The following is a 23537-nucleotide window of genomic DNA, read 5'->3' on the forward strand; positions in this document are numbered from 1 at the left end:
ACACACAACGGAAAAGCATCGGCCACAGAAAGGAATCAAGTCCCAGTACGCGCAACGACTTGGATGAACGTCAAAGACGTTACACTCGGTGAAAGAAACTAGACGCAGGTCACAGACTGTATGATTCCGTTTCTATGAAATGTCCAGAACAGGCAAATTCATAGCAACAGAAAGGGGGCATGAGAGTGATAAGTTAATGGGTAGGGGTGTTTTTCCGGGGGGATGAGGTGTTCGAAACCAGGGAGAAATGGTGGTTGCACCACGCTGCAGACGTACGAAACACCAGTGAACTGTGTACCTTCAAAAATGGCTGATTCTAGGTTATGTGACTTTCACTCAATTTTTGCAGAAAGGTCAGCGTCACTGAAGGAAAAAGTAGGAGTGCTCCAGAGCAGGGCTGCTCCACCTCGGCACCACTGATGTTTTGGGTTAGATAATTCTTTGTTGTGGGGGCTGTCCTGTGTGTCACAGGACCTTTACAGTGTCCTTGGCTTCTTCTCACTAGATGCCAGGAGCAGCCCCCTCACTTGTGACCTCCAAAAATGTCTGCAGACACCTCCAAATGTCCTCAATGGGACAAAATCCAATGGCACCCCCTGGTTGGGAATCACTGCTGTGGATTAAAAGGGTAGCTAAGGGGGTATGACAATTCAACGCAATGTGTGATCCTAGGTGGCAGGGCGGGCGGGGGGCAGCGGGGTACGACAGAAATGCAAAACCCAACAGAGCAAGACAAATCCCAAAACTGAAGTGATTTTTTTTTTTTTTTTACATTTTCCACACTTTTCCCAGGCACCTGACGCCAGTACCGGGGAAAGAGCACAGCGGTGTAGCCTTTAGGGAATCAACCCCACAAAGAGCCATACGAACACTCTCAGCTTGGGCCTCCTTAATCTCACTTTTAGAAACTTACAATGAAATAAACCCAAGTGCAGAAGTTTTTACCCACATACGCGCACTGCAACATTCTACTGGCAAGGAGCAGGCGAGAACAAGTACCAGCCAGACCCTGCTCAGGCTTAGGTTTAAGCCACATCTTTAAGATGGGATATTCAACAGCCATTAAAAATGCTGTTTACGCAAGTTTTTAATCACGTGGGCGAAGGTACGTTATGGAGGGAGGCGCGCGTTCTGTGCCCAGGATGCACCGCCTCTCCTTAACACAAGTAAGGAAAAGCTGAGAAGAGACCCATGAAAAGAGAAATGGGTCTCTGGATGTAGCATTGATGATTATTTTCTTCCTTTATAACGGAATGTTTGGAATATTTATATAACGTGTACACACTCTGGAAAAGAACTGTTTTCTGTTTTAGTTGGCGTTTTTCATGTTTAAGAAACCAGAATGTACAAACTAACATTTTATTATTTATTTAAATTTTTTTTGTAGGCTCCACACCCAGTACGGAGCCTAAAGGGGGGCTTGAACTCACGACCTTGAGATCAAACAAAACCTGAGCTGAGATCAAGAGTTGGATGCTTAACCGACTGAGCCACCCAGGGGCCCCACAAACTAATTTTTTAAATCTAACACTAAATATCAAAATCTTGTGATACAATCAAAATCTCAAAATAGATGCGTCAGATACCACAGGAACAATGCTTTCTTTTGCTGTCATGTATCTATTTGCTATTAACTTTAACAAGTATTACACAGAGAGGGTCAGGCCATCAAGTGTGCAAAAGCAAAGTGCAACACGTAGGAGCTGCGAAATTCAACTTCTCAATTATAATCCCCCCCAAATCTTCCAGCGTTCACCACCTGGGTTAAAACATAAGCACAGAAATGTTATAATTAAAATCGTGAGTGAAATGAGCTGAAACAGAGAGAGCAAATAAACAGATGGAGGAAACGTCAGAGAGTCCCATTCCCTGGTTTTCATTTTTTTTTTAATTAAAAAAGAAATTTTTTTAATGTTTATTTATTTTTGAGAGAGAGAGAGAGAGAGAGACAGAGCATGTGCGGGAAAGGGGCAGAGAGAGAGGGAGACACAGAATCCAAAGCAGGTTCCAGGCTCTGAGCCGTCAGCACAGACCCCAACATGGGACTCGAACACAAGGACCACGAGATCATGACCTGAGCCAGAGTTGGACGCTTAACCGACTGAGCCACCCAGGCGCCCTCCATTCCCTGGTTTGCAGATGGGAAACCAGCAGCTCCATTTCTGCAGTCCAGAAACCACTAGCTAAGACCCCATTTAAAGCTAAGACCCAGAAGTTAAAAGGAGCTGATTCGTCTAAAGACTGCGGGATGTGTTCCGGAATGGAGCCCACGTGACTGCCAAACTGAACAGGAACGTGCTTTCCCCCACGCTCAGGGGAAGGGCTTATCCCTTGAGCCGAAGGCACTGGGGCTCCTGACATCCACTACTGCCTAAAAGCAGAGCCCCCCAAAAGAATGCCCATTCAAAAGAATGCCCATGTCAGAAATCCACTCCAAGAACAACCAGGAAGGACTGACCTACCATGGAGACTAGAGGTCAGCACCACACCTCAACAGACACTGTCACAAAGCTATCCTACTGCCATCCGTGCTGAGGAGCCGCTCATCTCTCCTAAAAGTCACCTGTTTTCTAGCTTCCGCTTCCCCTGTTGAAATGGTATAGAGGCCCCCAATCCTAAACCCTGTCTTTTCTCGCACTAATCTATCTTTTGTTGTTTTTTTTTAATGTTTACTTATTTATTTGAGAGAGAGTGTGTGCGAGCAAGTGTGGGGGAGGGCAGAGAGAGAGGGAGACAGAGGATCCTAAGAAGGCTCCACACTGTCAGCACAGAGCTGGACACAGGGCTCGAACTCACAAACTGTGAGATCATGACCTGAGCCGAAACCGAGAGCCAGACACTTAACCAAATGAGCCACCCAGGTGCCTTCTTTTGTGTTTTATTGCAGGCCTCAAAGCCTAAACCTAAAGAGGTCCCCATCAGACTCAAACAAAGGCAGTATTTTTTTAATCAAGAAGATGTTAATAAAGCACGAAGGAAGTTTCTTAGAAACAAAAGCAAATTCACACATAACCCTACCACCCTGTCACGAGTATTTTCATCTTCCATATTCCCTCCCAGGCCTCACACAAACACAGGTATACCCTCTCATGTTCTGCCCATTCCCATATGTTCCAGATTTTTCTCTTGTGTCCAGACAGTCTTAATTATGTAAACAGGCTGCATAATTAGCTGTGCTGATACAGCATAATTCAAGCCCTACCCTCTGCTAAGCCGTTTAGACTTTTCCAATATTCTGCATTCAAAATAACACTATACTGAATAACTTGCACATATAAAGTTTTCTGCTTATGTTAAACCCTTCTCTAGGATATATTACTGAATGAATGAAATTCCCTGAAGTGCCAGAACGGAGTCTTTTCCTAGTTCTTGCTGTGATCACACCGACTGCTTCTAGAAGGCTCTACAGTCCACAGGGCTCTCTGAAATGCACTTGTGACAACCAGGCCAGGCCAGGAAAAGTATCAGTCATTTTTGCCAACTTAAAGAAAAAACAGAGAAGAGGCAGTTCACAGCTGAAAAACGACAAATTCAGTCAGCCTTAAAACCAAAGCGGGAAGTGACAAAGAGGGGCCAGCGCACTTACTGGGGATCTCCAGGCTGGGGTGGATGGCAGCCACACTCCTGACCATGGGTGGGGAATGCCGTCCATCCACCAAGTCGGACTCGGCGTCCTGCGCTTCCCCGTGAATCACCGCAATTCCCAGTCGCAGGCGCTCCGCAAAAGACTGTGCCCTGAGGGAGAGCAGTAGACACAGTTCAGAAATCATGCAGCCCCCGTTCTCCAGCGTTCGTGGGAGAAAAACAAGACAACATAGATCAGATGCGGTTTCCAAAAGAATTCATGAAAAGAGAAAGAAGGTGACCTGCAAGTGTTAGGATGCAGGACAAAGTGTGGAGTCCCCACGTGACGAGCGTGCCCCTCTGGCCGGGGCAGCGATGGGCAGTGGCCAGCCTGCTCTGTGCTCGGCCCACTGGGGAGCCTACAGCAGTGACTCCGGGAAGCCTCAGCCTCCCGGCTTTTAATTGCTAATCCACCCGGCCACGCACTTCATAGTGAGAACCAAACACAGGAGACAAGGTGCGTTACAGCCTCAGAAAAGCAGTAAGCGTCGATCTTTAAACTTTTTTTTTTTAACGTTTATTTTTGAGACACAGAGAGACAGAGCATGAACGGGGGAGGGTCGGAGAGAGGGAGACACAGAATCTGAAACAGGCTCCAGGCTCCGAGCTGTCAGCACAGAGCCTGACGCGGGGCTCGAACTCACGGACCGCGAGATTGTGACCTGAGCCGAAGTCGGCCGCTCAACCGACTGAGCCACCCAGGCGCCCCATCGTCGATTTTTAAATTGTACTGAGATAGAACGAAGACACCATGAAATATACACATTTACACTGTACAATCTCATAGGCTCTGATGTGCGTACACATCTGTGCAACCATCAGCGCAACGAAGACCAGGAAAATCTCTCTCACTGCCAGGCACGTCCTGGTGCCCCTTTGTAATTTCTCCTTCCGGCACCAGGCAAACCAATAGTTTGTTCTCTGTCAGCATAGTGTTGCCTTTTCTAGAATTCTGTAAGTAGAATCAGAGTATCATTTTTTTTTTTTTTTTTTTTTTTGTCTTTCTTCGTTCACTAAGGAAAACATGTTGGAGATCCATCCATTTTACATGGGACACCAAAGTCACCCCTTTACACTGCCACAATCTGTTGTTTGGGTCTATCACAGTTTGTCCATTCACTTGAACTTCTGCATTGTTTCCAGTTCTGAACCATTACAAAACTGCTTTGAATATTCATGTACAAATCTCTGCATGGACTTATGTTTTCTTTTCTCCAGGGTAAATAGCTAGGCGTAGAATGGCTGGATCATAGGACAGGCATATATTTAGCTCTCTAAAAAAACAACCGTGAGGCACCTGGGTGGCTCGGTCGGTTAAGCGTCCAACTTCAGCTCAGATCATGATCTCACAATTCATGGGTTCAAGCCCCGCGTCGGCTCTGTGCTGACAGCTCAGAGCCTGGAGCCTGCTTCACATTCTGGGTCCCTCTCTCTCTCTCTGCCCCTCCCCACGTTGTGCTGTCTCTGTCTCTGTCTCTCTCTCTCCCCCTTAAAAAATAAAAAACATTAAAAAATTAAAAACACAACAACAACGAACTCTTTTCCAAAGTGGTTATACCATTTTACATTCCCACGAACTGCGCACGAGGGTTCCAGGGCCTCCAAGTTCTGCCACTCAGTGTGGTCAGTCACTTCAACTACTACCCATGCTAACGGCGCGTACAGGTGCCTCACTGTGGCCTCAGTTTGGACTGGCCTCATAACAAATGGTGCTGAACATTTTCACGTGCTTACCTGCCAATTGAATATATACTTTGGGGTAAAGGGTCTGTTTATCTTTTGCCAATTTTTTATTGGGTTGTTAGTTCCTAAGTTTTGGGAATTCTTTACACATTCTAAATACAAATTATCAGATACAGGCTTTCCCAATATTTCCTCCCACTCTGTCTGTGTCTTCTGTCATTCTCTTCATAAAGTCTTTGGAAGAGTAGTTTTAATTTTGATGACACATGATGTGACAACTTTCTTCTTATAAAACGGATTTCTAGTGTCATATTTAAAAAATGTTTGTCCAACCAAAGTCACAAAGATTTTTCTCCCATGTTTTCCTCTGGGAGCTTTATAGTTTTAGGTTCTACATTTAGGTATGGGATTCATTTTTCATTGATGTTTGTATATCATGTAAAACATGGCTCAGAATTGATGATTTTGCACATGAATTTCCAGTCATTCCCACACCATTTGTTCAAAGGACTATCCTTTCTCCATTCAGAATTGCCTCTGCCCCTCTGCTGGAAATCAGTATTCGAGATACGCGTAGGTCTATTTCTGGACTCTGTTCTGTTCCACTGAGCTATTTTTCTATCTTTTCCCAATCACACACAATCACGATTGCTTTAACTTTATGGTCAGTCCTGACTTCAGTGTTACATCTCCAACTTTGGTATTCTTTCTCAAAGTCCAAGTAGCACTTACATATCTACCAAGTGGAGGGGCAAGTCCACCTGAATCATATTTGGCCAACACCCAAATCCCATAATCACTGGTGTGGAAAACACCCTGAGAAGTGATTAGCGGTGCCATTACTTTCCAGTGAACATACACAGTTCAATCACCATGGATCGCCTTCTTCAGCCCCTTGGGTGTGTTTCTTCATCTGAGGGGGGGGGGGAGGGAGAGAGGGAGGGAGGGAGGGAGGGAAGACACTGGCCTCCTAGCTAGAGAAGATCAAGTGAGGTAACACAGACGTCTTAGTTCCAGCTGCTGTAACTGGATACCACAGACCGGGGGTGCTAAAACAACAGAAATGTGTTTCTCACGGTTCTGGAGGCTACAGGTCCAAGATGAGGGCCTGCTTCCTGGTTTGCACACAGCCTCTGTCTCTCACTGTGCCCTCGCATGGCAGAGAGCAGACGGCCCCTGCAGCACTGGTCTCTTCTCCTAAGGGCACTGAGCCCATACATGACGGCTCCTCCTTCGTGACCTAATTACCTCCCAAAGGCCTCCCCTCCTAAAACCATCACAGTGGGGGTGAGGATTTCAAGACGAATGTTGGGGGGACACAAACATTCAGTCCACAATAGCAGCTAAAACATCTGCCGCTAAACCTAAGCTCCCTGAGGGCACCTTCTCCGGTCTCATCCGACCGGCACCATAGCTTCTCAATAAACATCTGAATGGGTAAATGACAACCTCAGTGTGGTACAGCCCACCCTTGAACAATATGGGTTTGAACTGCGTGGGTCTACTCACAGCCAATTTTTTTTTATATAAATACAGTGCAATACTGTAAATGTATTCTCTTCCTCATGATTTTCTTAATAACATTTTCTTTTCTCTAGCTTACTTTATTGTAAGAATACAGTATACTACACGTAACATACAAAATTTGTATTAATTGACTGGTTACGCTATCAGTGAGGTTCTAGTCAACGGCGGTCTGTCAGTAGTTGAGTCCTGGGGAAGTCCAAGTTATGCATGGATTCTGAAGCACAGGGGGGTCGGCACCGCTAAAACCTGTGTTGCTCAAGAGTCAACTGTACCAACAAATGCCAAATAAACGAATCCAAAGGCTATTACAATGATAAAATCCCATCAACACATGAAGTCAGATGTAAACTGAGTACTATAAAAGTTACCAAAAGCCTATCCATACGGGCGAGTCAAATGAAAATTCATCATATTCTTTTGGTATTTAGTGGGAAAAAACCGATCGACACACACTGCTGCTACTTCGGTCTCCGCCGAGATGGAAGGCCCCCCACCACGGAGCAGAACTGAAAACCCGGATGGTATACATGAAACAAACCTAAGAAGACTCTGAAGAGGACAGGAGACACAGACTGGCCGGGGACCTCGGGACTGCGGGGATAACAAGGTGCTGAGTCCTCTGGTCTTTCTGTCTCATTATCCCATATCCCAGACTCGCAGCTGGAGAGGCGGGCGGCCCAAAACGCCAAGAGGCACATACCAAAGAAGCGCAGACAAAAGCCTGCTTTCTCCAGCCACAGGACCAAGAGAGAGACCGCCTCCCACATCAGAAAACTTTAACCCTACCCCCGGCCACCCCAGGAAAAACCAGCTATGCCACTCGCCCACACGAGTTTAGGTCAAGCAGGGGGCCTGCACTGCCTCCCTTGCCAGGCGATAACGATGAGCCCCAAACCCGCCAAGGGGGTAGTTGAAGAGATGGCCAAGTAGGGGGCTGGCACTTTTCATCCCCACCGGGCGGTCATCACCCCCGCGCCCTGCCGGGTGTCAGTGCAGAGGGACACCTGGACTTCCACCCCGACTCGGCAGTAAAGAGGTGCCCTTCCCCCTCCCCTGTGAGGTGGCGTCAGATGGGGCCCCATCAGTCAGTGGTAACAGGGCCACTCCCCACCTGTGTCAGCAGAGGATTCCCAGGGAGCGGTGCTCGCACTCTGACCCACTTGTGAGTGTTTTCATCCAACTCTTCCTACAAAGCCACGGCAACCACAACAGTGTGGTGCTGACATAGAGTCAACAGAACAGATCTGAGAGTCCAGAAATACACACAAACATCTATGGCCGAGTGATTTTTGACAAGAATGCCAAAGCCATTCAAGGGGGAAAGAACAGTCTTTTTGACAAATGGTGCTAGACAAGCAGACAATCACGTGGAAAAGAAAGAAGCTGGACCCCTACCTACGGCTCCCTCCAGACACAAAAATTAATTCAAAATTGATCGACAACCCAAACCTAAGAGCTAAAACTACACTATTGGGAGAAATCATAGGGGTAAAACTTAATGCCCTGGGTTTAGCAATGGCTGCTTAGATATGATGCCAGAAGCAAAAGCAGTAACAATAATGCTAAACCGGACTCCATAAAATTAAAAACTTCTGTGCGTCAAAGGACCATATCAAGACGGAAAAAGACAACCTGCAAAATGGGGTAAAATATTTACAAACCACGTATCTGATAAGGATCTAGTCTCCAGAATATATAAAGGACTCCTACAATTCAACCACAAAAAGAAAAACCACCCAGTTAAAAAATGTGCAAAAAGGGGCACCTGGCTGGCTCAGTCGGTTGAACATCTGACTCTTGATTCTGACTCAGGTAGCGATCCCAGGGTCGTGGGATGGAGCCCCACGTCAGGCTCAGCAGTGAGCGTGAAGCCTGCTTAGGATTCATTCTCTCTCTCTTCCTCCCTCCCTCCCTCCCTCCGCCCCTCCCCTAGCTCATACTCGCTCTCTCTTAAAAAAAAAAAAAAGTACAAATAACTTGACTGGACGTTTCTCCAAAGAAGCACATGAAAAGACGCTCAACATCATTCATCACCAGGGAAGTACAAACCAAAACAACGAGACACCACTTCACACCCACTAGGATGGCTGTAACAGTAACGAAACAGCAAATAAGCGTTGGTCAGGATGTGGAGAGATTGGAATCCTCGTACGTTCCTGGTGAGAATGTGACATGGTGTGGGGGCCCCTCAAAAATGTAAACACAGGGGGCACCTGGGGGGCTCAGTGGGTTGCACATCCAACTTCAGCTCAGGTCATGATCTCACAGTTCGTGAGTCCAAGCCCCGGGTTGGGCTCTGCCCTGGCGGTGTCTCCCTGTCTCCACCCCACCCCTGCTCACACTCTCACTCTCAAAAATAAAGAAACATTTAAAAAAATGTAAACCTAGAATTACCATACGCCCAGCGCTTTCAATCCTAGGTATCCATCCAGGAGAAAGGAAACCACGCGTCCACACGGCAACGGGTACACAAATGTTTGCAGCAGTGCTACTCACAACAGCCACTAGGTGGCAACAACCCAAACATCCCTCAATACGTGGATGGCTAATAAGGCTGGAAGAGTAGTCAGCCATAAAACGGAATGAGATCTTGACACAGGCCACAACGTGAAGGAACCCCGAAAACATTGTGTCAAGTGAAAGAAACCAGATGCAAAAGGCCACACAGTGTACGATTCCATTTATATAAAATGTCCAGAAGAGGCATATCCAGAGACAGAAAGCAGATCAGTGGTTGCCAGGGGCTGGGGAGAGAAGGGAATGGAGGGTGATTTCTTAACGGGTCCGGGGTGTCCTTCAGGAGTGATGAGAAAGTTCTGAAACAAGAGAGTGGTGGTCGTTGCACAACACTGTGAGGGCGCTAACTGCCAATGAACTGTAGACTTTAAAACGATCAGTTCCATGTTACACGATTTTCACCTTCACAACAACTGAAACCATGTGTATCAGAGAAAAACAAATTACTAAATTAAATCTGATCCAGCACAATGCTTGGAAAAACGGGATCTTATGTTCCAAAACGAGTCACGGTTGACTCCAACTTAATCAAATGGACAAGACTCTGCTGATAAAGACTCTTAACGGAAGCGCTGTGTGGACATAGCACTGGCTGCACTGGACACAACTCCATGTTTTTAGCAATAATGCCAACCTCGTTAATAGACCCAATGTCATTCCTCGTTTACCACGGAAAACTACTTATCGTAATACCTTCGAAACCAGCGGCTTATCGGCTGCGAGCTCTCCTCATCTTTCAGTAGCAACGGTCTGCGGGCCCAGGCCAGAGGTAGGTGCCTGTGGCCTCCTTACACACCACAGGGCTTAACAGGGATCCAGTGACCAAAGGCAGGATAATTGCGGGACACAATTTTAAAAGAGTTTTAGGAAAAAGCCTTTCTTCCAACATATGCTTTTATTCTCTCCCTTTCCCGCTTTGTTGGAAACGCTGGTGTAGGAAATCCTCTCAACCCCAAGCCTCTTTAAGTCCTGTATTACCGATTCATCAGTTACTCCAGGTTACACAGAACCCTCAGCACTGCCCTATTTGTAGGCCTCAGTAAAATGTCACCTTTTAACATGTACCAGTAAGTGGCCTCTTGGCTGGATATAATTCTGTTAATAAATTACTGAGTTCTTCTAATAAAAGGCAGTGAACAGTCACAAAGTATATTCACTGGTATTTTTTTTTTTCAACGTTTTATTTATTTTTGGGACAGAGAGAGACAGAGCATGAACGGGGGAGGAGCAGAGAGAGAGGGAGACACAGAATCGGAAACAGGCTCCAGGCTCTGAGCCATCAGCCCAGAGCCCGACGCGGGGCTCGAACTCACAGATCGCGAGATCGCGACCTGGCTGAAGTCGGACGCTTAACTGACTGCGCCACCCAGGCGCCCCAATTCACTAGTATTTTAAAGGGCAGATCTGAAGACCGACGAGCGGCTGCCAATCAAGAACTAGGTCAGGCATCCCTACACCTGGAAGTTTCTGACTACTGGTCACATATTGGGATTGAAAAAAAAGACGAAAATACATCATCATTTTTAAAATGGAGTCAGCAGACAATCTTCTAAACTAAAAACCCACAGGGGTGCCTGGGGGGCTCAGTCAGTTAGGCATCCAACTCTTGACTTCAGCTCAGGACATGATCTCACAGTTTGTGAGTTCGAGCCCTGTATCAGGCTCTGCACGGACAGTGCAAAGCCTGCTTGGATCTCTCTCTCCCTCTCTCTCTTGTCCCTCCCTGCTTGTGCGCATGCACTCACTCTCTCTCTCAAAATAAATAAGCTTAAAAAAAAAAAATTAAAAGCCCACAGAATTAAGGGAACCGCTGAGACAGAATCCAGAATGTCCAGGATCCAACTGGGGATGTGATTCTCCACATGGACCCAAGGAGTAGTCATGAGCTCCCACCTACCTTTTGGCCGAGGCTGGAGATTTGGCCACGATCACTGCATTCCTGTAGTCCGGGATCTGTGACAGATTAAGAGGTCAGGGATTACTCCAGAGGCTGTTCACGCCAGCACCTGACAGTCAATAAAAAGGAACATTCCTAGACTCAAAACTGTCATCTGGTCACATGAAAAGTCTTCCAAAAAGAGAAAACGTTCAAAGTAAATTTCCCCTTTGGAAAATGAAGAAACTCCTACTACCTAGGAAAAAATAGGACAGAGGTATGAGCCTCACAGACTTAAGACAAAAAGTAATGCTAATCGGTGATTAGCTGATATCCAGGGGCCAGTGAATACTGATAATGGGGTATAAAGACGTTTTTATAAAGTCAACAGGAATTCCTCTCATGAATCCCCGTTACGTGCAATTTCACAGTGTAAGGATGATATGCATCCAACCTGAATCCAAGGCAACTGTCACATTCCAAATTAGTACACTCCATACGAATGACTCCCATATCTGAGTCATGGCATTTTGAAGAAACCAATCTGTTAAAGGATAGTCAGGGTGGTGGGGTTTTTTAAAGATATGAAGAACCCTTAAGAAAATAACTAAAATATCAGTCTACTCTGCAGCCTTTTACTGTTGGAACATTTGAAGTGATTGTAATTGAAGATATACCCATTATCGACTTCTGAGAGTTTATAAGACAAAACTCTTTTTAAGCTGTGCAGTGATTTATTTCTGACTTCATCCTGGCCATAGTTTCAAATTACGTTCTTGACATTCAGACACTTCGTTAAATGGTATTATTTCATTCAATATACCCTCTTCACTTTTTTTCTCACAACTACGGTATATCAATGAATTTCTATATAAGCATTAATAACATCTAACACCTTGTACAATGCCTAGTACACGGGAAGCACTAAGTAATACTTAGTAAATAAACAGAACACTGATTTATTTGAAGAACGCTCTAATGCAAAAATACCCAGCATAACCACACGGATCGGGTATCTTTATAGGGCAGCCTAATTCGTCCAACACTACCAAGGAGTAAGGGAGCAAAAAATACACATGGGCATTTTCCTTATTTTCACTGGAAGTCTTCCTAAACTGTTTTATGGACTTGTCTCTCACCAAATATCATCAAACAGCGCAAACCCAGCCAAGAGGAGAGGTGACAATGAAGGAAAACAGTTAATAAAGCAAATAAAAGGAGACTTTAAAAGAAAGGACTCTTTAATAAAAACAGGTCTATTTCGGGGGTACGTGGCTGGCTCAGTTGGTAGAGCATGAGACTCTTGATCTCAGGGTTGTGAGTTCAAGCCCATGTTGGGAGTAAAGTTTGCTTAAAAAAAAAAAAGAAAGAAAGAAACGAAAACACGTCCATTTTCTCCCCAGGAGCTACAACAGGAAACCGTACACTTAAAGAACTGGCTGTTAAGAAAAAGAACCGGGGCGCCTGGGTGGCTCAGTCAGTTAAGTGTCTGACTTCAGCTTAGGTCATGATCTCGCAGTTCATGAGTTCAAGCCCGGCGTTGGGCTCTGGGCTGATGGCTCACAGCCTGGAGCCTGCTTCAGATTCTGTGTCTCCCACTCTCTCTCTGCCCCTCCCCCGCCTGTGCTCTCTCTGTCTCTAAAAAATGAATAAACATTTTTAAAAAATTAAAAAGAAAGAAAAAGAACCAAAAAGAAACCTAGGCAGTGGAAATAAGAAACTCACTAACGGGCTTTTACGGTGGCAGAACAGACACAGATAAACAAGCCTGGGTCTTCAAGCCAAGGGATTTTCCCACAACGCTATATATAACAACGCAAAACTTGAAAAAGACCAAATAACAAAAAGTGAAACAACAGAAACTAGATCCAAAATTTTCAACATCTAACAGTTCCCAAAGGAAAGAATGAGAAAACAGAAGAGATGAGATACTCAAATAATAGGGGGGGAAAATGCTCAGAGAATGAAAGAGACCCAGGGAGTATCTAGTGACATGAAAGGAAAAAAGATCTACCCCAGACACATCATGCGGAAGTTTCAAAACCACAGCAGAAAAATGAGACACTGTGGGGGAAATTCCTGCCTGCCCCCAAAAACACACTAGATGTACCCTCACACTAAAACTCAAGAAAGGGAAAAATTCAAATCATACAGCATTGTTTTGGTCATTAAACTTGCAAAACTAAGTGCACGGGGAAACAGACACTATCATATGTACTGTTAGTGAAAGTATCAATTAATACAGCCCCTTCGGAGAACTGCAAGTTTCATGATATCATATTAAAATATTAAATTTTCATGATATTCAAACATTAAATTTTCAGAAAATTGAGATTTTTGCAATATCTACTAAAGCATTAAAAATGTAGATTACTTTTCTATCAAGCAATTCTACTCCCCAACATTTTTTCAAAAAAATATGTAAGTAATCAGAAAGGTAAGTACAAGAATTTCCAATGCAGCATTATTTAATGATAAATTTTTAAGTAAAATATTTCATCTAAAAGAGTGAAAAATTGGGGCACCTGGGTGGCTCAGTTGGTTTAGTGTCCGACTTCAGCTCAGGTCATGATCTCGTGGTTTGTGGGCTCAAGCCCTGTGTCAGGCTCTGTGCTGACAGCACGGAGCCTGCTTTGGATTCTCTATCTCCATCTCTCTGACCCTCCCCCACTTATGTGCAAGCGCTCTCTCTCTCTCTCAAAAATAAACATTAAAAAAAAGAAGATAAAACATTCACAGCCCTTTAAAAAAAAAAAGGGTGAAAAATTAAAACAACCTAATATCCAATCAAGAGGAGGATGGTTGAAAAAACTGTGGCTCATTTAAACTTGTGCTTTAAACATTTAAACACATAGCCATTTGATCTTAATTGAACTCAAAGAAAATGATTCAGTTCTCAGTCACACTAGCCACGTGCAACGATCAGTGGTGACCAAACTAGACAGCGGCTAGAATATTTTCACAATCACAGGAAGTTCTACTGGCCATCACTGATCTAAACTCAGAACTACGATGTAGCAATTATGAATCTTAGCATGGCAAGACCTCCAGACACCAGCGTAGCAAGTTGCAGAACAAGGCAAACAATATGTTAACTGTTTTTTGTTCTTTGTTTTTTTCCAAAAAAGCACCCACAAATCAACATCTGTAACTATGTATATAGACAAGGAGGCGAATACAAACAGAGAAGTCTGGGAGGACACAGGGCGCAAAGCAAGCTGGCAACAAGGGCTACCCCTGCAGAGGGGCCAAGGACCAGGCTGGTGGCCCAGGGAAGCTAGGGGCTGACCAGTATTGTCAGAATTACTATATACACACACATGCGTGTCCCTGTCACTGCCACTGTCAACATAAAGTTTCATTTTTCACTTTAGAAGAAAATGACTCTATCAGGCGGAAGGGAAAACATACCCCATATCCAGTTTCCAGCTTCCAAACTCTGTAGTAATTTTCTCCTGAACCACTAAGGGAAAACAACATCAGGGCCACTGTGGAACCACAAAGAATCAAACTGCCCTACACCCCCATACTCCCTTGCTATACACCCCTACCCTGTCCCTGATTTCTCATCCCCTGCCATATCTCATTTCTGTAAAGAGAGTGGCTGGATTCAAAGACACTAAGAAGAACACTGGGGTCGGGTGGGAGGTCAGGGGGAGGAGGGATGCAACTCAAGAATCAGAAACAGGATAACTCCAGGGGCACCTGGATGGCTCAGTCGGTTAAGCGTCCAACTTGGGCTCAGGTCATGATCTCATGGTTTGTGCGTTCAAGCCCCGCATCAGGCTCTGTGCTGACAGCTGAGCCTGGAGCCTGCTTTGGATTCTGTGTCTCCCTCTCTCCCTGCCCCTTCCCCACTCTCACTCTGTCTCTTTCTTTCTCTCTCTCTCTCTCTCAAAAATAAACATTAAAAAATTAAAAAAAAAAAAAAAGAAGAAGATAACTCTAGAAGTTCCTATTTAAAAATTGATGAGATAGGATGGGATCTCTACATACACCAGAGAAATATACTTGTGGCCCTCCTCTTCATCATTTCCTTAAGAATCCTGGTGCAGACCAATGATCTCTAGAACTATCACCGTAATATCTTGTCATTTTTTTAAAAATACGCATTGTATTTAATCAATACCCAAGCCAATTTCGGTCATATTTTAGTATCTCTCTGATTTAGATGTCCTAAACTCAGTAGTGTCTTACAGCTGCTGTCGGTCCCACAGCAGCTGTGATGTGCTTTTCCAACCCTTCACACATGTGAAGAAGGCCATGGCATTCATTTCAAACAAGCCACAGGCACTGCTGGTTCTATACGGGCCGGGTTTGACTGCCATTTAAAACGTCTCCAGCAAGAGTTCCCTATGATTCGGCATTAAAATGAACAGCGACAGTGCGTGCAGAAAGACACAGCACGTAGACAGCAGGGTGTAGATTTCACATTCGTGGCTCAAGCAGTCATCGCTGGAGGAATGACTGCAAGTGAGTATGTATCTTCCCATAAGGCGATAATGGAATGCTCTGTGGGACCTAACGAAGGAAGACCATGCACTGCCAGTGAAGCTGGAAAGGACTGAATGTCAAAGGACACCTAACATGCACACCACAACGCGACTGAAGGAAGGAGAACCTGCCAGACTCCCAGGAGAGAGGCCCAAAGCTTCAAGGCAATGAGCATCCAATTATCGGGACTTTCCTTCCAACTCTGGCAGAAAGGGCTTCAATTCCAGTGACGGCTCAAGAGAGAAACATGTGAGCTGTCAGATCGGAAAATGTCAGCATCAGCCTTGCAGAACAGGATCACTGAGGGACACAAAGGCACTGTGTCACACAGCTAATCCACAGTGTTTCCTTCCTTCCTGATGACCTAAATAATGTAAACCTTAGCCAATGGCACCTTCGATTCGGTAAGATATGGTCAACTAAAACAAGTACGCTGTAAAAGGCAAAAAGAACAGAAGTCCTTTTAAACAGTGAGCTCCCGTAGAGTACTTCATTTTTTTTAAAGTTTATTTAGAGAGAGAGAGAGAGAGAGAGAGAGAGAGGGAGAGAGCATGCATGTGCAATGTGTGAGCAGGGGAGAGGCAGAGAGAGAGAGGGAGAGACAAAATCCCAAGCAGGCTCTGAGCTATCAGCGCAGAACCCAACTTGGGGCTAGATCCCTCAAACCGTGAGATCATGACCTGAACCAACATCAAGAGTCAGACCCTTGGGACGCCGCCTGGGTGGCTCAGTCAGTTAAACATCCGACTTGAGCTCAGGTCATGATCTCACAGTTCGTGAGTTCAAGCCCCGCACTGGGCTCTGTGCTGACAGCTCAGAGCCTGGAGCCTGCTTCCGAGTCTGTGTCTTCTCTCTCTCTGCCCCTCCCCTGCTTGTGTTCTGTCTCAAAAACAAATGATCGTAAAAAAAAAAATTTTTTTTTTTTTTAAAGTCACTTAACCGACTGAGCCACCCAGGTGCCCCTAAAGTGGTTAATTTTATGTTATGTGAATTTTACCTCAATGAAAAAAAAAAATCTGAACATGTCTGGTTATGTAGACTCCCTAAAGAAAACTACAGGTTACAAACTGAGATATATGTGAAACAAATACTAACCAATGGCTACAATCAAGAATTAAAAAAGGATGCCTGTGGCACAGAAAGAAACACACAAAACCACTGAGGAAACACACAAACAAAAGGCATTAAGCACCTTTTCACAGAAAAGAAATCTACGAAGAGACGCTGGATTTCTTACATCATCAGAGATCTATCCATCGACGTGACACCAACACACCAGGCCACAGCCATTCAACAGGCAAAAGTTTTAAATTCTGTAACGTAAGTATTGAAACAAAGATGGGTCCACAGACTACCTGACTCACTGCTGGTCAGAACGGAAAGGTATAACTGCCTTGGGAAAAATTAAACACAGGCCATGCCATCTAGAGATGAATATAGAATCACGATACACTTGCTTGCACACCACAGGAGACACCTACAAGAGTGCTCACAGGACACAATCACAAGAGCAAAAACCTATGAGTAAACTGTGACAAGGCTGCACAGTGACTATTTCTCAACAGTCAAAATGGATGCACCGTGACACATAACATGGGTGAGTCTTACTAACGTAACAGCAAGTGAAAACTGCCCCCAAATCACAGAATTTGACTCTTTATAAACTTAAAAAAGTGTACTGTTTTTGTCTTTGAATAACACCTGTATGTGTATGTACATATGCGATAAGACCATCTACAAAGGAAGTCAAGAAAACGATGAAGCAAGACTCAGGATAGTGGCTCCCTTGGGCAGGAGGAGGCAGGGGGATGTGACAGAAAAGGACCACATGAGTGGATGTCAGTTATGAGGGATCTAGTTTTCTTCCTACATGGGAGGATCACGGCCGGTGACCACTACAGACAGATGGACAGAGAGACAGGCAGAGCGATGGAAACACAAATGAGGGCCAGGTGCACGCGTGGACCAATGATGACAGTTATTTGACCATGATCACAACTAGTTCAATTCTAGGTACCTGAGGTCCAAAAGAAAACACAATTTAAAGAGCTTAACAAAAGAAACAAACTGCAGATTAAAAATTTGAAAACACAGGGGCACCTGGGTTGGCTCAGTCAGTGAAGCGTCCAACTCTTAATTTTGGCTCTGGTCACGATCTCATGGTTCATGGGATCGAGCCCCGTGTCAGGCTCTGTGCCGACAGTGTTGAGCCTGCTTTGGATTCTCTCTCCCTCTCTCTCTGCCCCTTTCCCACTCATGCTCTCTCTCAAAAATAAATAAACTTTAACAACAAAAAAAAAGAATTTTAAAATACACTGAATTACATTTATAAAGTAAGTCGTGCTTTAAGCAGAATACACCAAGTTTTAATCCTTGACAGGTGGCCCAAGGAAATGGAAATGGATCTTTTCAACCTTAAACAGAATGTTAAAATACAGAAGTATGAGCTAGCCCACCTCTTCTTGAATATACTGCAGTAAAAAGGGAGATGCTCTTAAATTATCAACAGGAATGTTGAAGAAGCCTTGAATTTCCTTCTGGTGCAAATCCATAGTAATAAGATGAGTTAGACCTTTGGAAACAAAGACACAAACATATGAAGAGCTAAATAACCGGCTGTACTGCATGAAATAAGCATACATAAATACTATATATAATAGCATTTAAAAAACTGCTCTCTAATCAAAAAGACTCAGAGTCTCTCTCTCTCAGATTTTTTAATTCAATGACACTGTGAGAGAACAGAAAACATATAGTGGTCTCTGACCCCTGTCCCTAACACAGAGCTCCTAAAACCCTGGTACATTCCTAAGAGATAAGAGCGCTAGGAGCACCTTCTGTTCTAATGAGGTGACTTTTGGGTTTTTTTCAAATTTTTTTTAATGTTTATTTATTTTTGAGAGAGAGAGAGAGAGAGAGAGAGAGAGAGAGAGACAGAGTATGAGTGGGTGAGGGGCAGAGAGGGAGGGAGACACAGAATCCAAAGCAGGCTCCATCCAGGCTATGAGCTGTCGGCACAGGGCCCGATGCGGGGCTCGAACCCACAAACCATTGAGATCATGACCTGAGCTGAAGTCTCCCTACTGAGCTACGGAGGCGCCCCCTAACGAGGTGACTCTCGGTGGGCTCTTGGAGCTTGGAATTTTCAGCCTTCACCCCATCCCCACCTCCATTCTCCAGAGGCAGGGGGAGGGGCCGGAAATGGAGCAGGCATGAGGAAGCAGAGGTTTCGGGCAGCTGCCAGGTAGGTGAACAGGTGGAGGTGCTGGCAGAGGTCATGGGCTCCGCAGCCCTCCCCACATGTGGGGCCTCGCATCCCCTCCAGCAGGACGATCGCCCGTATTCTTTACCTTATGCTTTTCCAATCAAGTGGCAAACAGTAAGTGGGCAGTTTTCCCGAGTTCTGTAAGTTGCCCCCGCAAATAATCAAATCTGAGGATGGGTCCTGGGAGCTTCTGATTCACAGCAGATTGGTCAGAAGCACAGGTGTCTACCTCCAGGTAGACAGTGTCAGAATTTAGTTAAATTGTAGGATACCCAGAGGCGCCTGGGTGGCTCAGTCAGTTAAGCATCTGACTTCGGCTCAGGTCATGATCTCATGGTTTGTGAGTTCCAACCCCACACTGGGCTCTCTGCTGTCAGCACGGAATCTGCTTCAGATCCTCTGTCCCCCTCTCTTTCTGCCCCTCCCCCGCTCACTCTCTCTCTTTCTCAAAAGTAATAAACATTAAAAACAAAAAACAAAAACCGTAGGATACCCAGCTGATGTCATAGAGAATTGCTAAGTGTAGGGAAAAACCTCGACACTTCTGGTGACCAAAAGTGACATCTTCTGCGTGAGTAGTACAAGAGATACACAGGAGGGGAACTGGCTTTTTCCCCACTCAGAAGGGAAAGACTGGGTGGTTTTCTTACACAGAGATACATGATTTTCACATCAATTCATGGTCTTAAAACAGCAAAGGTAGGGGCGCCTGGGTGGCGCAGTCGGTTAAGCGTCCGACTTCAGCCAGGTCACGATCTCGCGGTCTGTGAGTTCGAGCCCCGCGTCAGGCTCTGCGCTGATGGCTCGGAGCCTGGAGCCTGTTTCCGATTCTGTGTCTCCCTCTCTCTCTGCCCCTCCCCCATTCATGCTCTGTCTCTCTCTGTCCCAAAAATAAATAAACGTTGAAAAAAAAAAATTTAAAAAAAAAAAAAAAAACAGCAAAGGTAATAGTAACGAAGAAAGGTCTCTTATAACTGTATTAGAGCAAGTTACAGCAAAGCCATATTAAGACAAATATTGTCTTAAGATCTTAAGACAAACTGCACAGGCCTGTAACTAGAAGAAATGAAGAGCCTTCACCTCCACTGGCTCTTCAAAATGATCATCATACTTGAAATGATCATCAGAAAAGTATAAGGAGGGGCGCCTGGGTGGCTCAGTCAGTTAAGTGTCCGACTTCAGCTCAGGTCATGATATAACGGTTCGTGAGTTCGAGCCCCGCGTCGGGCTCTGTGCTGACAGCTCAGAGCCTGGAGCCTGCTTCGGATTCTGTGTCTCCCTCTCTCTGCCCCTCCCCTGTTTGCGCTCTGTCTCTCTCAAAAATTAACAAACATTTAAAAAATTAAAAAGAAAAAAAAAGAAAGAAAACAAAAGTAGAAGGAAAATCTAATTGGAAAAGTTTTAAAAGCCAAACTTGACCCAAAAACCAGGAAAGTCAACCTGGTGGCCCATCCAGGATCAAGGCCAGAAGAGAAGACCAGCATCTTTCCGGAAGGCTCAGTGAGCCAGCCTGCTCCCTTCAGCCAGCTTTGAAAACTCTGAAAACCGACCTTTCAGTAGGTTGTACCATTGAAGTTGCTGGGGTTCAAGTTTCACCAAGTTATGGTTTGTTTTGTTTGTTTCTTTGCCTTCTCTGGAATGCTACAGTAGAAAATTTATTCCATAGTAAGTGACTATGTTCAAATGCAGTGAGTGGGAATATTTTAATCCTTCCCTCTCTGTGCCAATGCTCCAGGATATGTGGCTTCTACAATCATACACACGCATGCACGTGCCCACACAAGCATGTGCACAACTCTGAAGGTTATTCAGAAACAAGGGGGAGACAATTAGGAGGTTACCTGAAAAGGCGCAACACGAATTACCACATATGGTTTACAAAATATGCCAATCTGTGCTGCGAAGAGGCTAAAGGAAGCTGTTGCTGTTAAAATGCTCGGTTCCAAATGCCTTTTCCCCTTCAAAAATGACTTAAAAGTGAGTGTAACTTGTTGCTTCAATGTCATTTTTTAAACAAAGAAATTAGGAAAAAATACGTCATTCTGCTTAATTCTGTGTTTCAGGGAGTTGGGAACAGGAGAGAATTCTCTGCACTGCTTTCTCGTTATACATAAGCTGTCTTTAAAAACGGTCTTCCTAGGGCGCAGGGTGGCTCAATCAGTTAAGCATCTGACTTCAGCTCTGCTCATGATCTCATGATCCATGGGCTCAGGCCCCGCATGGGGCTCTGTACTGACAGCTAGAGCTTGGAGCCTACTTCAGGTTCTGCGTCTCCCTCTCCCTCTGCCCCTCCCCCACTTGTACTTGGTCTCTCTCAAAAATAAATAAAATACATTAAAAAACAAATAAACAATAAAGAAAAAGGTCTTTCACTCTGTTTAGCATTCGCATTTAGTTAAAACAAGGCTTTACAATTTCTAAGGTAAAAATAAACTTCCCGGGCCCCACTAAGTATCAAATATCCGCCATTCTTACCCGCTTTGCACATCATCGAAGCCAGCAGTTTAGAAACAATGGAGCCTCTTTTTCTCATCTTGCACTGTTTGCTGTAAGGAAAGTAGGGAATCACGCCGATGATGCTTTTGGCACAGGAGGTCTTACACGCGTACACCATAATCAGGAGCTCCATGATGGTGGTGTTTACATCCCTGTGTTCCGAGAGAGAGAGAGAGAGAGAGAGAGAGAGAGAGAGTGAGTCAGTCCCAGCAAGGGGACGTGAGATGCCTGTTCCAACAAGATGTCAGCAGCGTGCTACTCCTGTCTCTACCAAGTCTCAAGGCTCAAGACGCAGAAGAGGAACTAACATGTCCCACATTCCCTCCCAGCCCATGACACTACTTCCTTTCTTCCTAAAAATAGCAGTCAGAAGAGCGAGCTTCCATGCGCTCCCACCGACACACGTATCTGCACCTACAAGTCTGCCCGCCCTCCGCCCTTAGTCAGAGACACACTTTCCACACCAAAGTTACTCTGAAATGAGCCCTCTAGATGGCCCACTAACCACCCCTACTCCACAGGACTCCAGTGATCATCCCTCTCTTGCCTCCGTCATCAGTTTGGTATGCCCCCCCGACCAGACTGTACCCATCGGACTATAAACATTCTGTTGTCACATTAAAAACAACTAGTGGGGTGCCTGGGTGGCTCAGTTGGGTAAGCATCCGACTTCGGCTCAGGTGATGATCTCACGATTCGTGGGTTCGAGCCCCACATCGGGCTCTGTGCCGACAGCTCAGAGCCGGGAGCCTGTTTCGGATTCTGTATCTCCCTCTCTCTCTGCCCCTCCCCCACTCGCGCTCTGTCTCCCTCTATCTCAAAAATAAATAAACATTAAAAAAAAAAATCAAAAAAAAACAACTAATGGCCATTTTTCCCACTGCCCCCGAACTTCTTTGCTCCCCTGTGTATATGTCTCAAGGGAGCTGTCTACACTGCTATCATCAGCTCATCTCCATTCACTCTCTCCCAACACGTTCCAATCCAGGTCATCAACGACCTCCGCGCAGCCAGATCCAAGGTCAATTCTCCTCCTCCTCTCAACTCAACTCCCCGGGCTGCTCACCCTGCTTGACCCACTTGGCTTCTAGGACTTCCTCCTGTGCTGCCCCACTTGGCTTCCTGTGCCGCTTCTCCTCTCCCCACCTTCCTGCCTAATGCCCATTCATTTGCCCTCTCCTGCAACCTCGCCTCATCCGCTGGGCTCCTCATTGAGTTTCACGGCTTTCTAGATGCCGGACACTCAAGATCACACCCCCCGCCCCGAATGTGAAAGAGTAGGAGGACAGGACCCGACAGGGAGTACAGAGTTACATCAAGGGTCCCGAATCATGCGTGCGGGAGCACTTGTCTCCTGCGAGCTGCTGACAGGCTGGCCAGCACTAACCTCTGATAATGAACCTGTCTGAGTGACCGCAGAAGTTGAGCTACTGGACAGCATCGCCTCCATTTAAAATTTTTCTAATACTTTAGTGCCCACCATTAGCCTGTACTAAAATGAAACAGAAGATGTACTGACGACATCAGATCTCAACGTTAACTATCTGGCGAAGACCACAACGGCCAGGCTTCCGGCAACCTGGCAAGACTAAGAACCGCGGAGCTCGCACAAGCCTACGGCGCAACTCGGAACGATGCAGGATGAGACGCGCAGGTGATTTTCACTACAGGAAGAAGAAACTAAAAAAAGGCGGGGGCAGAATGATAGGAGTGTTGAAATAAACCAAAACACAGGAAAGGAATGCAAGGACCCGGAAACGGGAAGGATTACACGAGTCCCCCTCTGAAGCCCTGACTTCTAAGTCCGATTTGGCTTTCCATGCCCACTTCTCCCCTGTGTGACGCAAGCACCTCCGTGCACTTCTCCAAAATGGAGTCACATGTGTCTCTGAGGAGGTAACAGCACCCCACACACGCAGGAGCCAGAAGCGACGGAAGTCGTCCTGTGCTCTGCACTTTCCCCACCCCGATGCTGGAAGGTGAAGGGCAAGGGGTGCCCACGGGGGAGTTCTCCACCAGCACCCTGGCCCTTCGGCATGCCAGGCAGAGAGGCCA

At 45.6% G+C, this 23537-nt stretch overlaps 1 protein-coding gene across 3 annotated transcripts in view; it reads right to left on the bottom strand.

The window, feature by feature from the left end:
• Positions 1-23537, bottom strand: part of PRPSAP2 (phosphoribosyl pyrophosphate synthetase associated protein 2) — a 45911-nt gene that overhangs the window by 11948 nt on the left and 10426 nt on the right. For all 3 annotated transcript variants that reach the window (XM_086686177.1, XM_086686175.1, XM_086686176.1), the window contains 4 exons: positions 21462-21634; positions 18178-18293; positions 11249-11304; positions 3587-3735 (listed from right to left, as the gene is read on the bottom strand). In XM_086686177.1, coding sequence (XP_086542303.1) covers positions 3587-3735; positions 11249-11304; positions 18178-18293; positions 21462-21634 — 494 coding nt within the window. The remainder of the gene's footprint in view (positions 1-3586; positions 3736-11248; positions 11305-18177; positions 18294-21461; positions 21635-23537) is intronic.

Source organism: Puma concolor, chromosome E1 (genome assembly GCF_028749965.1).
Source record: "Puma concolor isolate L17-30 chromosome E1, mPumCon1.1.hap2, whole genome shotgun sequence".
Classification (NCBI taxonomy): Eukaryota; Metazoa; Chordata; class Mammalia; order Carnivora; family Felidae; genus Puma; species Puma concolor.